Source organism: Hippoglossus hippoglossus, chromosome 8 (assembly GCF_009819705.1).
Source record: "Hippoglossus hippoglossus isolate fHipHip1 chromosome 8, fHipHip1.pri, whole genome shotgun sequence".
Lineage (NCBI taxonomy): Eukaryota > Metazoa > Chordata > Actinopteri > Pleuronectiformes > Pleuronectidae > Hippoglossus > Hippoglossus hippoglossus.
The window spans coordinates 11,165,988-11,178,153 of NC_047158.1; the positions used below are offsets into that span (position 1 = coordinate 11,165,988).

General features: G+C 46.4%; 1 protein-coding gene across 4 annotated transcripts in view; it reads left to right on the forward strand.

Annotated features, from left to right (window-relative positions):
• Positions 1 to 300: 300 nt before the first annotated feature.
• The window catches only part of syt3 (synaptotagmin III), a 32,719-nt gene continuing 20,853 nt past the window's right edge, over positions 301 to 12,166 (forward strand). The window contains exons 1-3 of one of the 4 annotated variants that reach the window (XM_034593439.1): positions 301 to 772; positions 5,470 to 5,619; positions 7,387 to 7,830. In XM_034593439.1, the coding sequence (XP_034449330.1) occupies positions 7,683 to 7,830 (148 nt within the window). In that variant the 5' untranslated portion in view covers positions 301 to 772; positions 5,470 to 5,619; positions 7,387 to 7,682. The remainder of the gene's footprint in view (positions 773 to 5,469; positions 5,620 to 7,386; positions 7,831 to 12,166) is intronic. The other 3 variants (XM_034593442.1, XM_034593440.1, XM_034593443.1) reach the window with 3 other exon arrangements.

Genomic DNA, 12,166 nt, shown 5'->3' on the forward strand with positions numbered 1-12,166 from the left:
CCAACAGCACCACCACCACCACCACCATCTCCCCAGGGGCATCTACAGAAGTATTATTATCTAATCAAAGCTCTAATAAGACCAAACAAGATCCTGGGGCCTTCTAACACACACACCCACCCTCCCAACCACCTACCCTCTGGGCTGAGAGTGGCCATTAACCATCCACCCCCCCCCCCCCCCCCCCCCCCTCCCCACCCCCGGTTCCCAGTAACACACACACACACACACTCCTTCCCTCTGCACGCCCCACATCAGTCTTCAGCACCGGCCCGGCTGTGGAGGCAGTGAGAGGAAAGACACAGTATTAGTATTCAGAGCACAGGGAGGAAAAATAGAAGAGAGAGAGAGAGAGAGAGAGAGAGAGAGAGAGAGAGAGAGAGAGAGAGAGAGAGAGAGAGAGAGAGAGAGGGAGGGGATAGTGAAATAGAGAGGAGGAAAAAACAGCAGGAGGGGGTAAAATATAAGAGAAGAACACAGGAAACGGGAGGGAGAAGAGGGGAGGGGAGAGATATCATATTGTTCATTTCTCCCTCCCAGTCTACACCATCTCCTTCTTCTTCTTTTTCCTCTTCTTCTCCTTCCTCTTCTTCTTCTTCTTCTTGCTCGGTGCGTCCTGGAGAGAGGAGCTCGAGAGGACGGCTGACAGAGGGACGGACAGGAGGAGGGCGGAATGCCCCTTTAACAAGCGTCGCATCTGACTAAAACAGCGGAGCAGCTCGTAAATCGGGAACCGGCCGGAGAGGGAGGCAGTGGTTTCTGCAGCGCCAAGGTAGGGAGACATTCCCCATGTTTTTTTGTTGTAGGCTCCTGCAGGCAGCGATGCGTCCGCGGCTCCGTGTTGCGATGCGCGTTCTTCGCGTCATCCATGTACCTGCTTCGATCCCGCAGATCCCGCAGATCCCGCAGATCCCGCACGGTGCACTGGCGCTGGATGTGCCCTGAATCCAGCAGCATGTGTGTGTTTTCCATCAATATTACATGTGTGTTAATTGTGCCTCCAACATTTTAGGATTCTGCCATTGGTGGCTACATGTTACGGGCACATATAGTGGACATGCATGTACAGTCAGTCCATATGGAAAGGGTGCACGAGCCTGTACAACACATAACATGTCTGCATTACAAGTGTATCAATGGCAGCTCTCCTCACTGGTGATGATGATTTAACTTTTCTTTTTTTTTCTTGATCCCACGCAAACGCTATTAGATGCATTCCGAACAGACAGTGGGGGGGGGGTTGCGCGCACGAGCACGCGGAAAACACACAGAAGACAGGTTGACGTGCGTAAGACGTGCGTAATCCCCCATCCTACCTCCCCCCCCCCCCCCCCCCCATCCCCTGCACCCGCCTCTCCACCCACACCCCACCATCAGAGAGGCATCAGGTCCTCTGGTTCTCAAAAAGAGAAAAAAGACCCACTGAGACACACTGACTCACCGACTCTGACATAGCAGGAGGTGAAAAATGAAGTGAGGGCGGCCCGTTGTCTGTGTGTGTGTGTGTGTGATTACACTCCCTGTCTGTAAATAGGTCCCCCTCTGCAGCTCCATTGGCTGTGTGCAGGAGACAGGAAGAGCAGCACCAGTATCTCAGGGTTTTCCTGGCTGCACGGCCACTTGCTTTCTATTTCCGGTCTCATGTTATAGATAATTTAGACACTGGCAGCTCCAACAGGCCCAATGTGCTGAGAAGCTGTGAAAGCCTGAACAGCAACCTTTTTGAATGTGTGAATGGCTGTGCGATAGGAATAGGTGGAGATAAAAGATCTTGCTTGGATGTGAGTGCATGTCCGAATGCATGTTTATAGAGATATATGGTCTTAAACCGATATTACGGCCCCCTGTCTCCCATCTCATGTTATTTATTTGCCGAAAGGGTGTCCAGGAGCTATTATAGGACAGGCTAAATTGGAACAACCTCGAGGCCGAGGCTCAGCAAAGCTATTACCTCTAGTCAATAGACATTAATATCCCCACGCTCAATCTTGGCCTCATACGGCGCCGTCTCTGTCCCGTCGAAACACAGCACTGCTCCACTGGAGTAACCAGAAGGATGGGTTGTAGTAGCCCGATCTGTTTACCCCTGTGCATCAATCCGTCACAGACGAATAAGCAGAGCGGAGCGATGATAGCATTGTGTCACGCAGACCTCGCTGTGGCCTCGAAAGGAAGTGATGCAAAACAAAAGGGAGGATATGTCAGAGCCGGTGGAGCGAGGTCATGACCTCCATGAATCAGGAGCCGTTCCGGAAAATGGCGGATGATCTAAGGGTACAAAAGTACATCGATTCGAGGTGGTACACAACATGATGCGGCTCAGCAGGGTGCAACGGAGCAGACAGCATCAAAGTCTGGAACAGAGAGGAGCGGGGTCACGGGGCCAAGTCGCCCGTCTGCGGCGTAGCAGCAGCACGGAACCGACGTGAATTTAAAGGGAAGACTGTTAATGTGAAAAATGTCGTGAAAGCACAGACATTGGAAGTGTAAAATTTGCTTAAACACTTAAGCACATTTGCAGACTTTATAAAAAATAACAAATAAAGCATTCGGGGCAAGGATGAGAGGTTCAATTAAAGATGACTTCTAGGTACAGATGGAAACAAAAGAGAAAGCGTGGCAGCAGATAAGAGGACTTGAAAGCAGGTTCAATGAGATCCGCTTGAAACATCCTATTAGGTATATCCAATGGATTAGTCTCCTTTGTCTACGGAAGCTTTATGTTCACACACAAAAACGAGTCTGACTGTTCTCAGTTAAATTTTGCAATTATGAAAGAGTTCTGTGTTCACAGACAAATTTGACTACGAACTAAAAGCCAGATGATGATATAGGGTTGCAATAGATCACAGGGCTGTGGTGAGCATCTTCTGCTTCTCATTCAGCAGACAGCAGCGTTTCAAATGCCTTATCACTGTAAATCCCAAACCAAGCTGAGGTGTGTGATTCATCCCTCGGAGACAGATTCCACAGACAGATTTCAGGTTTCCGGCGCGCTCTCTAACATGATCCTTGTTACTGAAAAAAAAAAAAAAAAAGCAGCCCCTGTGATTTTTCCTTTTTTTTTAAATCGTATTCAGATTCGTGCCCGCTCGAGGATTTTTATTCTGTTGTGCCTGTTTTTGTTGGAATTTCGGAGCGAGGGAGAAAAACCAGTGGAATTCTTGTGTGAGGAATGCTGAGCCAAAATAGCCAAGAAATCCAATGCATCTACTCAAAGAAAGGGAGAGGGAGTGCATTCGATATTAGATAAATATTTATCGGTGTATGCCCAGGCAATAAGAATCAGGAGTACTGTGTCGAGTTTTTTTTTTCCTTTGCATTTTGGATGTGCTTCCTCACTCTAATTTGTATTGGATTTTGGGGATTTTATTTTCTCTGCTCTCCATGCACCTGATGGCGGCTCCAAATCTCCCTGTCCTGTGCAAATACAAGAATGATCCCTTCATTATAAGGGAGAACAAACATAAACGCCTCATCTGCTTTATCGCCTGTAAACTAGATTGAGGATGTAACGGCTGGACAGAGCCATTAAAAATGAGATGTTTAGCTCATTCACTTAGTGATCAACAGGAGGGGCCGGCCAGGGGGCTCAGTGTCTTGCTCAAGGACACCTGTGAAGTGTTGAACTCGCAGCCGCTCTGACTTCTGAATTTTAGTTTTTCCATCCAGTGGGGCCTTGTTTCAGGTGTTTCCCTCAGATTTTTCGCTCGTGATCTGACCGACCAGCTTCTTTTCATAACACGACCTGCGAACACAGATTTGTCTTTCTCCGTCTTGTGATTAGATGGTGACCTTGCACGTGGTCCTGTCTCATCTGCCCAATTGGACAGTGACCTTACTGGTCGACTGGTCTGTGTTGTGGCGTTATTTGTTCCCCGGGAGTACTGATCCCATCTGTGTATTGATGGGATCAATTATTGATCGAGTATTGATCCCATCTGTGGGAGGTTTAGTGTTGCTCTCAGCACTTCAGTTGAAAAGTGTGATTCTGGGCATGACGGTATCTAAGTGGAAAGTTTCGTCGACACGTGTGTCTGAAGACATATTTATCAGTAAATAACTAGCCAAGGGAAATATTTTGCCCATCGTAACTTGCATCCTCAAACCCCTGATTACCATTGTTGCTGTGTCACCCTCGCCGGCGGCTTCCTATTCAGTTTTTTTTCTGCCCATCTGTACTCCAATTTCTTTCCCTCCCTCTTTATCTGTCTCGCCACCAATTTAATGTCAGCATCTCTCTTATCCCTCCCTCCCCTTCTTTCTCGTCCTCTGTCTCTCTCCACACAATCTTTCTTTCTGTCCGTCTCGCGCATTTCTTCTTTTCCTCTCCCTCCCTTCGGATGCTCTTGCTGGCATTTGAGGCGGCCAGTTTTTGTGCCAGACAGCCATTCCTCAGATTGAGATATCCTGGGTTTTAAAGTCACTCAGACAGATTTAGTATCTTAATGGGGGGAGAGTGAAGGGTGGGGGGAGGGTTGCAGGGGGTTCAAGAGTAACGCCAGTGTGGGGATGTTGGGTGAGGATGGCATTTTTGATTCGCTTTTTTGGGATTCACTTCACTGCAGTAGGCTGTGCCGTGATGGACAGATAAACAGACCCTGCAATAAATTGAGTAAGACTGAGTTAGACTGACACACTATCCTAATGTGACAATCAGCCTCTCAAAAGAGACAAGGACGGAGCGGGAGACAAGAGAGGAGGAGTGTGTTTCTGTCCTCAGCAGGGGAGACAGAAAACTCTGAGGGGAGTGGAATTATTTCTTGTTTCGGCTCTTGTTGGGAGTGAAATGTGTCTTTGCCTAATGTGGTGATTGATTGATGGCCGGAAGACAGATGGACACATAAGTTGGACATTGCTGGGGAGGAACTACTCAATGCACAAAGACTGACACTGACACCTCACAGAGCAACATACATCAAATGATCAATAGCCCTTCCCCTGTCGACCAGGCCCTTTGCTTGAGAAATAGGCCCGTCGCTTTACAAGGACAAAGCATCTCGGCGGAGAAGTGAGCTGACCTCTCACCATGAACATTGTTTTTTCCAGTGATTTATTCTCGATCCAGATCAGGGCATGTGCCAGACTCCTGGCAAGGCATATTCAATACAAGGATTTTTCTTTGCAACCAATCTGTATTATTAGACGCAACTTTGCATATACTCCCCTTAGACAAAGTCCCCCGAGCCTCACGGACTGTGAGAAACTGGAGTTTGGGCATTGACCCGCTTTTATTTTTCGACAGAATGAGTTCAAAAATAAAGACAGTATGCTAAAGAAGTCTAGTTTCTCTTCGATGAAAGGACACGGATCACACACATTCAGACAGTCAGACTTAATGCGGTTAATTATTCCTTAATCTGATGTTTTAGAGGACTTTGTCGCTCTCAAAACGTCACTGTTCCTGCTGCTGTTTGTCTCTGCTGCACTTGTGCATCTTATTGATTCATTGATTTCCTTTTTTTCCAGGTGATGTTGGAGAGCTTCAAAAAAAGAGTCTCCACAATTCCACCGGTGACGCCAAATCCACGCTGATGAGACAGCAGAAAGCGACGAGTTCCGCAGATTCCCGTTGGAGCTACACGACCAAGAGCTCGTCTGCGTCACCAACTTGTACAAGTGAGGGAAAACAAAAAGATCCTCTTGTCTGCAGGCGCCCGTTTCTGGACTGGGAAACATTTAGGAAAATAACAAGCTAAAGGTTATGCATGCACTGCAGGCATAACTCTCCATTCCGCAGCCAAATATATTTGGATAGAAAACGTTACATGTAGAGAGAGTCCCCGCTCCGGTTTGCAAAATCACCATTGCCCAGAACCTTGAGAGTCTAAATCTGGCTTTATAACAATATTTAAGCAAATAAAATGCTTTAAGTTGGATTTTTTTCCCCCTTTAGATCTACAGTAAATGGTGAAAATGTGGAGCTGAATCTGTGGTAGCTGGTGGTTCTTTCAGCCAAGACACTTAATCTGTTTCTTCTAATCTTTTGGATTTTGTTTGAGCAGCATGTGTCCCTCACTCTCACACGGTTTTGATTTGGTGTGTTAGAGACCGCTCAAAATGATCTAAATTACCCTGTAATTACAGTAAACAGTGCTTTGCGCCGAAATTTTACATAAAGTTTCAGGATGATCGACTCATTGGTCAGTTTTAGACACCAAACTCGTCACTGGTTCCACAGGAGGTCACTGCCAGTATGGCTCTGTGCAATTAAGTACCACACAGAGTGAGAACTGAATTATCTGCTGCTATTCAAAGTATGAAGATTGACTTTGAATTATTAGTGAAAATGAGGCCTTTGCTATGAAATCTGTCCGTTAGTAAATTGGGAGAATAAATGATTAACTCAGTGTAATGTGTTTTAGGAAGGCTTCTGTTTGGAACGCTAGAAGAATCAATACACAACTGTGCATAACGGTGCAGCTTTCAGCCACTTTTAAATTCAGTTCGACTCAGAATACTTTATTTGTACCTCAAGGGGTAATTTAAGGCTCATTAGCTCATCGGTTTGGTTCTTCCAGCCACACAAAGACTGTATGGTGTCTTCATTTGCCCAAGAGCCTTATAACGCCAGCCCTGCACAGTGGAAAATGAAAATTCATTTTTGATTTGAAAAACGCAGAGGAGCAAAGCCGTGAGTGGTGTTTTGTTATTCAACAATCACTTAATACATTACAACAAATCCACAGATCTCGTTGTCAATGTTGTTTAATCAGGTAGTATTTTCTACCAAATGTTTAACCACTGGTGTGACAAGTGGTTTGATAAGTTTCTTTGGATAAAGTTGGGTGAACTGAACCAACCATTCATCCCTCCATTATTTTATACAGCTTCTGCTTTTGAGGGTTGTGGGTGGAGCTCGAGCCAATCGCAGCTGACGTAGGGTGGAAGGGAAGGTCGCCAGTGTATCGCAGAGCTGACATACAGAGACAAACAGCCATTCACAGACCATTAAGAGTCTCCCATTAACATTAGCCCTGTCTTTGGACTGCGAGAGGAAGCTGGAGTACCTGGAGAACACCCACGCAGGCACAGGGAGAACGTACCCCAACCCAAGCTGAACTGTAGCTTTACTGCAAATTTCAACAATCTCAGCAAACATCTCACTGACTTTCTCACACACCAGGAGACACGTGACTGCAACAAGATCAAATGTTCTCACCTTGTACTTGATGCCAGGCCCTGAGACGTACCACTCTTTATAGTGTATGCTAAAGCAATATTATGTAGCACTGAAGCCAATGATCTATCGGAGACACACCAATGGTTTTGGCATCAGTGTTCCCACTTTAATGGTTAAGGTGACCAATCTGCCAAAAAGTTGATTTGTACACTTTTATGTTCTTACACTCACGCTGCCAGTTTCTCTCCCTTTATCTTTTTCAGTGTGGGGGGTGGGTGTTGCTCAGTCATTCATGGGCACTTCAGTCTGGTGATTCTGTGATTCGGACCAAGACACCCTGCAGAGCTCCTCGTGTTCTTCCTCCATCGCTGCCGCCCTCCCTCAGCTTCCTCCTCCTCCTCCTCCTCCTCCTCCTCCTCCTCCTCCTCCTCAGTGCACACATTGTAAAAGGTGGACGGGCCAATACTCCACTTACCCGAGTGCCGTCCGATAGGTGAGGGCGGCGAGGGCTGCGCTGTCATTGGCTGACTGCTGGTGAGAGTGCGATGCGGATTGGAGGATGTCGGGGGACTGGGATGAAGACCTGTGTAAGAAGGCGCTGGTGTTGGTGGAAGAGCTGTGCTTCAACTCCCCAAGGGGCTACAGCCAAAGCGAACGCTGCCAGGAGTTCAGCTACCTGCTGAGAGGTCGCAACAGACTGGACACAGGTAACTGCAAAGTACATCCACATACATAATAGTAAGTGCAAACCCCCACCAGACATTCTAGTCCTCAACCAAACTTTCAAAATTACAAAGCTATAAAGTTAATGGCACGCTGCCTCGTTAGGGGGTTTCTGACCATGGTGTTGTTCGAGTGCCACTGCATATGGCTGATAGATAGAATTCAAAGATGGGGTAAATGATTCAGGAGAATGACTGTTGATATTTGAACTGAAGACCAAAACAAATACACCCCTCTTTTCACTGCCTGGTCAGCCCCCCACATGCACTCTATTAACGTGCATCGCCAAGCCAATCACCGATCTCAAATAATTGGAATAAGCCACCACAAACCTTAGCAGATGGGACAACACAATACTGAATCAAATTTAAGCAAATGAAAATGAATGTTACCGCCTGTCAAACAGAGACAGGAACCTCTTCATTCACTGTTGATCGATGTTGTTGATGCAGCTTACAGATGTTCATGGTGGTCTTCATCCATTTGTTATTTCTTCTTCGGTTTAGCTGCAGTCTGTGGTGCTCGCACTTAGCATTTGGAGAAAAGCTGTGGAAATGACTGTGTGTATAACTTCTTGTGAGATAGCGGTGTTACGTAATCTGAAGCCACTTTTTCAGGTCGTCCTCCCATCCCCCAATAGTAGGAATGATGACATTCCTGTGTACGAGCACAAACATCCTTGTTGCTAATTGGCTGGAACATGTGTCATGCTGCTCGGGTATAGTCCAGCTTTCTTTGTTTTCGCAAAAACAGAGCTAGGGCTGTGTATTTAAACCAGATTTTGATTCCAGCGTACACACTGAATGTAGCTGGTGGGGAGATATTAGCAGACTTTGATAAATAAAGTATTAGAATAAAACTGCTAACCCCACCTTTCAGGTTCTCACAAAATTGTCATTGCTGTAGGTTTATCAGATTATCACAGAATATCAGCCGTTCCTGGGGCCCCCTTTTAGCTCGGGGCCCCAGGCAATTGCTTGTATGCGCATGTATCACAAATGTAAAAGGTGCTTTTATCGCATTTGTTTCGAAAGGATTCCACAGTTTGTCGATCTGGCCTCATCCTGCCTAAAGCAGTACCCCACTGTAGTAGTAAAGGGTCATCTCCTGCAGACTTGAAAGGTGGCTTATAAAAGTAAGTAGTTTCCTCCTTCACTCAGAACAGAGGCTGTGGTCAGCTGGATTCGTGTCAGTTGGATTGTCAGCTATAACAATGTAAGAGGTGTGAAAACGTCCAGAGGAGCTTGTCCAACATCAGTATGAGCTGCTCTGCGAGAAACAAAACCTTGAATTTAACAGACACCTTTCAAGCCTGCAGGGGGCGAATCTTTGATACCAAAAGATTTTCTGTATCGCTGTAACTGATCACTCAGGACTGTAGTCTGGGCTAGTTTCCCACCCTGATCTGAATTTAATGTGATTTTGTGGTGGAAACAATAACATTCAGAATACCCACACATAACGTGAACAGATCATTTTCAGGGTTGCCAGTTCTCTTGTGGAAACCCACTGCAACACGACTGTATGCTAGACTTTCAGGTATGAAAAGGAAAATGTTAAGGAGTGCTTATGTTTAAAGAGAGTTAGAAGAACTTTGCACTCAGAACAACAAACTATGAAATATTCATCTGTTAGATTGAAATGGCAACGGTACAAGTCCATCCCATTTCTTTTACGAGCCTCAAAAGAGTCTCAGTAGAACCCGGAGATTGTTATCATAGAGTTGGGTTACACACACATTTATCTACTGTAAATGTATGTATATATATATATATATATTTATTTTTTTTAACCAAACTGAGCAGATGGATGTTGCTGCATTGTGAAGTGCACCGTGTGCAGGGTATTGTGTGGTTTCTCATTGAAGCATTTGGAAATGCAATGCACTGTTATGCAGATTAGCGTGGATATCTGTGGCTCAGTGTAGATTAGCCTGGATTGGCTGCGTGTTGCCTCTGGAGATTTGGATGGCTCTGTGAAGAAATGGCACACCGTGGTTTGAGGCGTTGCCCCCCTCGCTTGCCAGCTGTGATTTTTTTTTCTTTTTCGGTGTTTGCTGACGGAAGTCTCTGAGCCCTCCGAGGACTGCGACCGCCGAAAGCTGTCAACGAATGGCTTGTGTAAGCAGCAGAGAAGTGTTTGATGTGGAGCAATGTAAAACTCCCAGTGGACTTGCATCAGTCGCTGATTGACAGGGAGTCTCGGTCGCTCTTCGCGGTGCTCTTCAGAGGCCTCCATCCCACCCACCTTCCCTCCCGCTGACTCGCTCTTTATGCTTTGTGGATTAGCAATGGATCTTTGGCAGGATCAGTGCTTGGGAAGGCACAGTGACTGCCCTAAAGAGCGACAAATGGAGGAGAGTGGTTTGGCCTCCCTGTGCACGTTTGATCACAGCCGCGTCTTATCAGCGAACCCTGATCTGCCAGCCGCATTCAACCTACTCCTCTGCCTCCTCGCTGTGTTTTACCCCCTCCAGATCAATACATTAACCTTTCTCATCCTTAAACCCCTCCCCTCTTTATGTTTTGCTCTAAATCACTGTCAAGTCTTTCGCACATGCTGTGGTAGTTGGATCGACTTTATCAGTCTTCCCCCCCTTCTTCCTCCACCTCTGAGGAAACAAGAAAAGGGAATAAACCCAGTCAGCTTATATGTCTGTTCCAACATGTGCACCAATCCATTTTCACCCCTCTTTTTCCGTCTATCCCAACCCTGCAGGCCATTCTCTGCTTCGGATCATTTTTTTTTCTTTTCCTCCATTCCGATTCATCACTACTGTCCTTTCTTCCCTGATTGTTTTTCTACCTAGTCCCTACCTTCCTTTGCCCGCTTTTCCTTTCCTCGCGCTCCATCACTTCTCCCTCATCCTGTTTCCCGATCTCCATCGTCACGTACTGTCTTGCCTCGCTCTCGCTTCCCCTGTTCTCTCCTTTTCCCGTCTCTTGTTGTTCACTTCCCACCCCTCCTTGTTCTCCACCGCGACAGATCGATGTCCCCCATCGCCCATCCCCCACCATCCCCCCCTTCCCCCAATCATATCTTTTGAACAAGTGCTGATTAATGACATACACAGACTGATGAATAATTCACACCAGACAGAGCGAAGAAAGGGAGGCAGCGGAGGTGGTGGAGAAGGTAAGGGTGACAAACAAAAGAGACAGTCGCCAGGAGAGGAATAAAGTCGGAGCGTGCAGAGGTAAAGAAATGACAGCGAGGAATGAGGGGTGTTTGAGGGGATTATATAGAGGAGAGTGTGAGAGAGAAAACAGGGAGGGAGGGACGTGTAAAGACGGAAGCGAACAAAATTCCAGAGGACATACCCAAGGGCCCGAGGGTTGACTGCTGCTGTTGTGTTTTTATTCTGTTACAGATACAACTTCATTCCCTTTGTGTATGATTTAACAATGTCGTTGTCATTCACTCTGAATTTGAGCAAACTGAAAAAAAAAGGGGTTCAAGAAAAGGAGGCATTTGTGTGGAACTGTCAAAGCGTGTTGTGGTGGTGGGAGGGAGGGGTCGGGAACCATTATCCTCTGATGTTAAGTACACTACAGCAATGATTGGCCTGCCCACAGACTGGAGGAATTGTTAATTAGTGGCCCCCTGGTCTGGTGGCGACAGGGAAAAATCCCCATTAGACGCTGTATCTGTAGCTTGTCTTCCTGGTCTACTTTCATAGAATATTCATGTTCAGGGCTATGTGTCTATAGTTCACTGGGGTCTATGATTGATTATTTTTGTAACATGCTATTCATAAAGAAAAAGGCTTCAGAATATTTTTAAATATTCTACTTTTGTTTTTAGTCGATTTATTTATAAGCGTTTTTCGAGTATTTACCAATTTATGAATTCATCATGCATTTACATATCACACGCTCCGACACATGCAGTCGTGTCCTTCTAAACCACAGAGGGAACTACAAAAAGTTCCCGAGCTCTGGCGCTGACGTGGACTCTCTTTCATTCCTGCTCCCTTTCTGACGGAGGCTGCTTCTGGAGCTGTCCGGCAGTCTGGTGCTGAAACGGCGCTTTTTTCTTTTTAGTAGCCTACTTTCTTCTTTTTTTGCCATTTGGATGAGTCATACTCCACCCTCACAAACACCCACATCACCACCCTCGCATCCACCCCACCCCCCCCCCACCCCCCCACCGCCCCACCCCACCCCTCAACCACAGTCCTTGAGCCGTTACAGATTAAAACGCTCATAACCATGAGGAAATGCAGGCCGACATTGAATAGAGGCATCCCCGCGGGGTGTTAGTGTTTTTTTTCTCTTTATTTTAATTATTTGCAAAATCCCCCCCTCTGACTCACCCGCC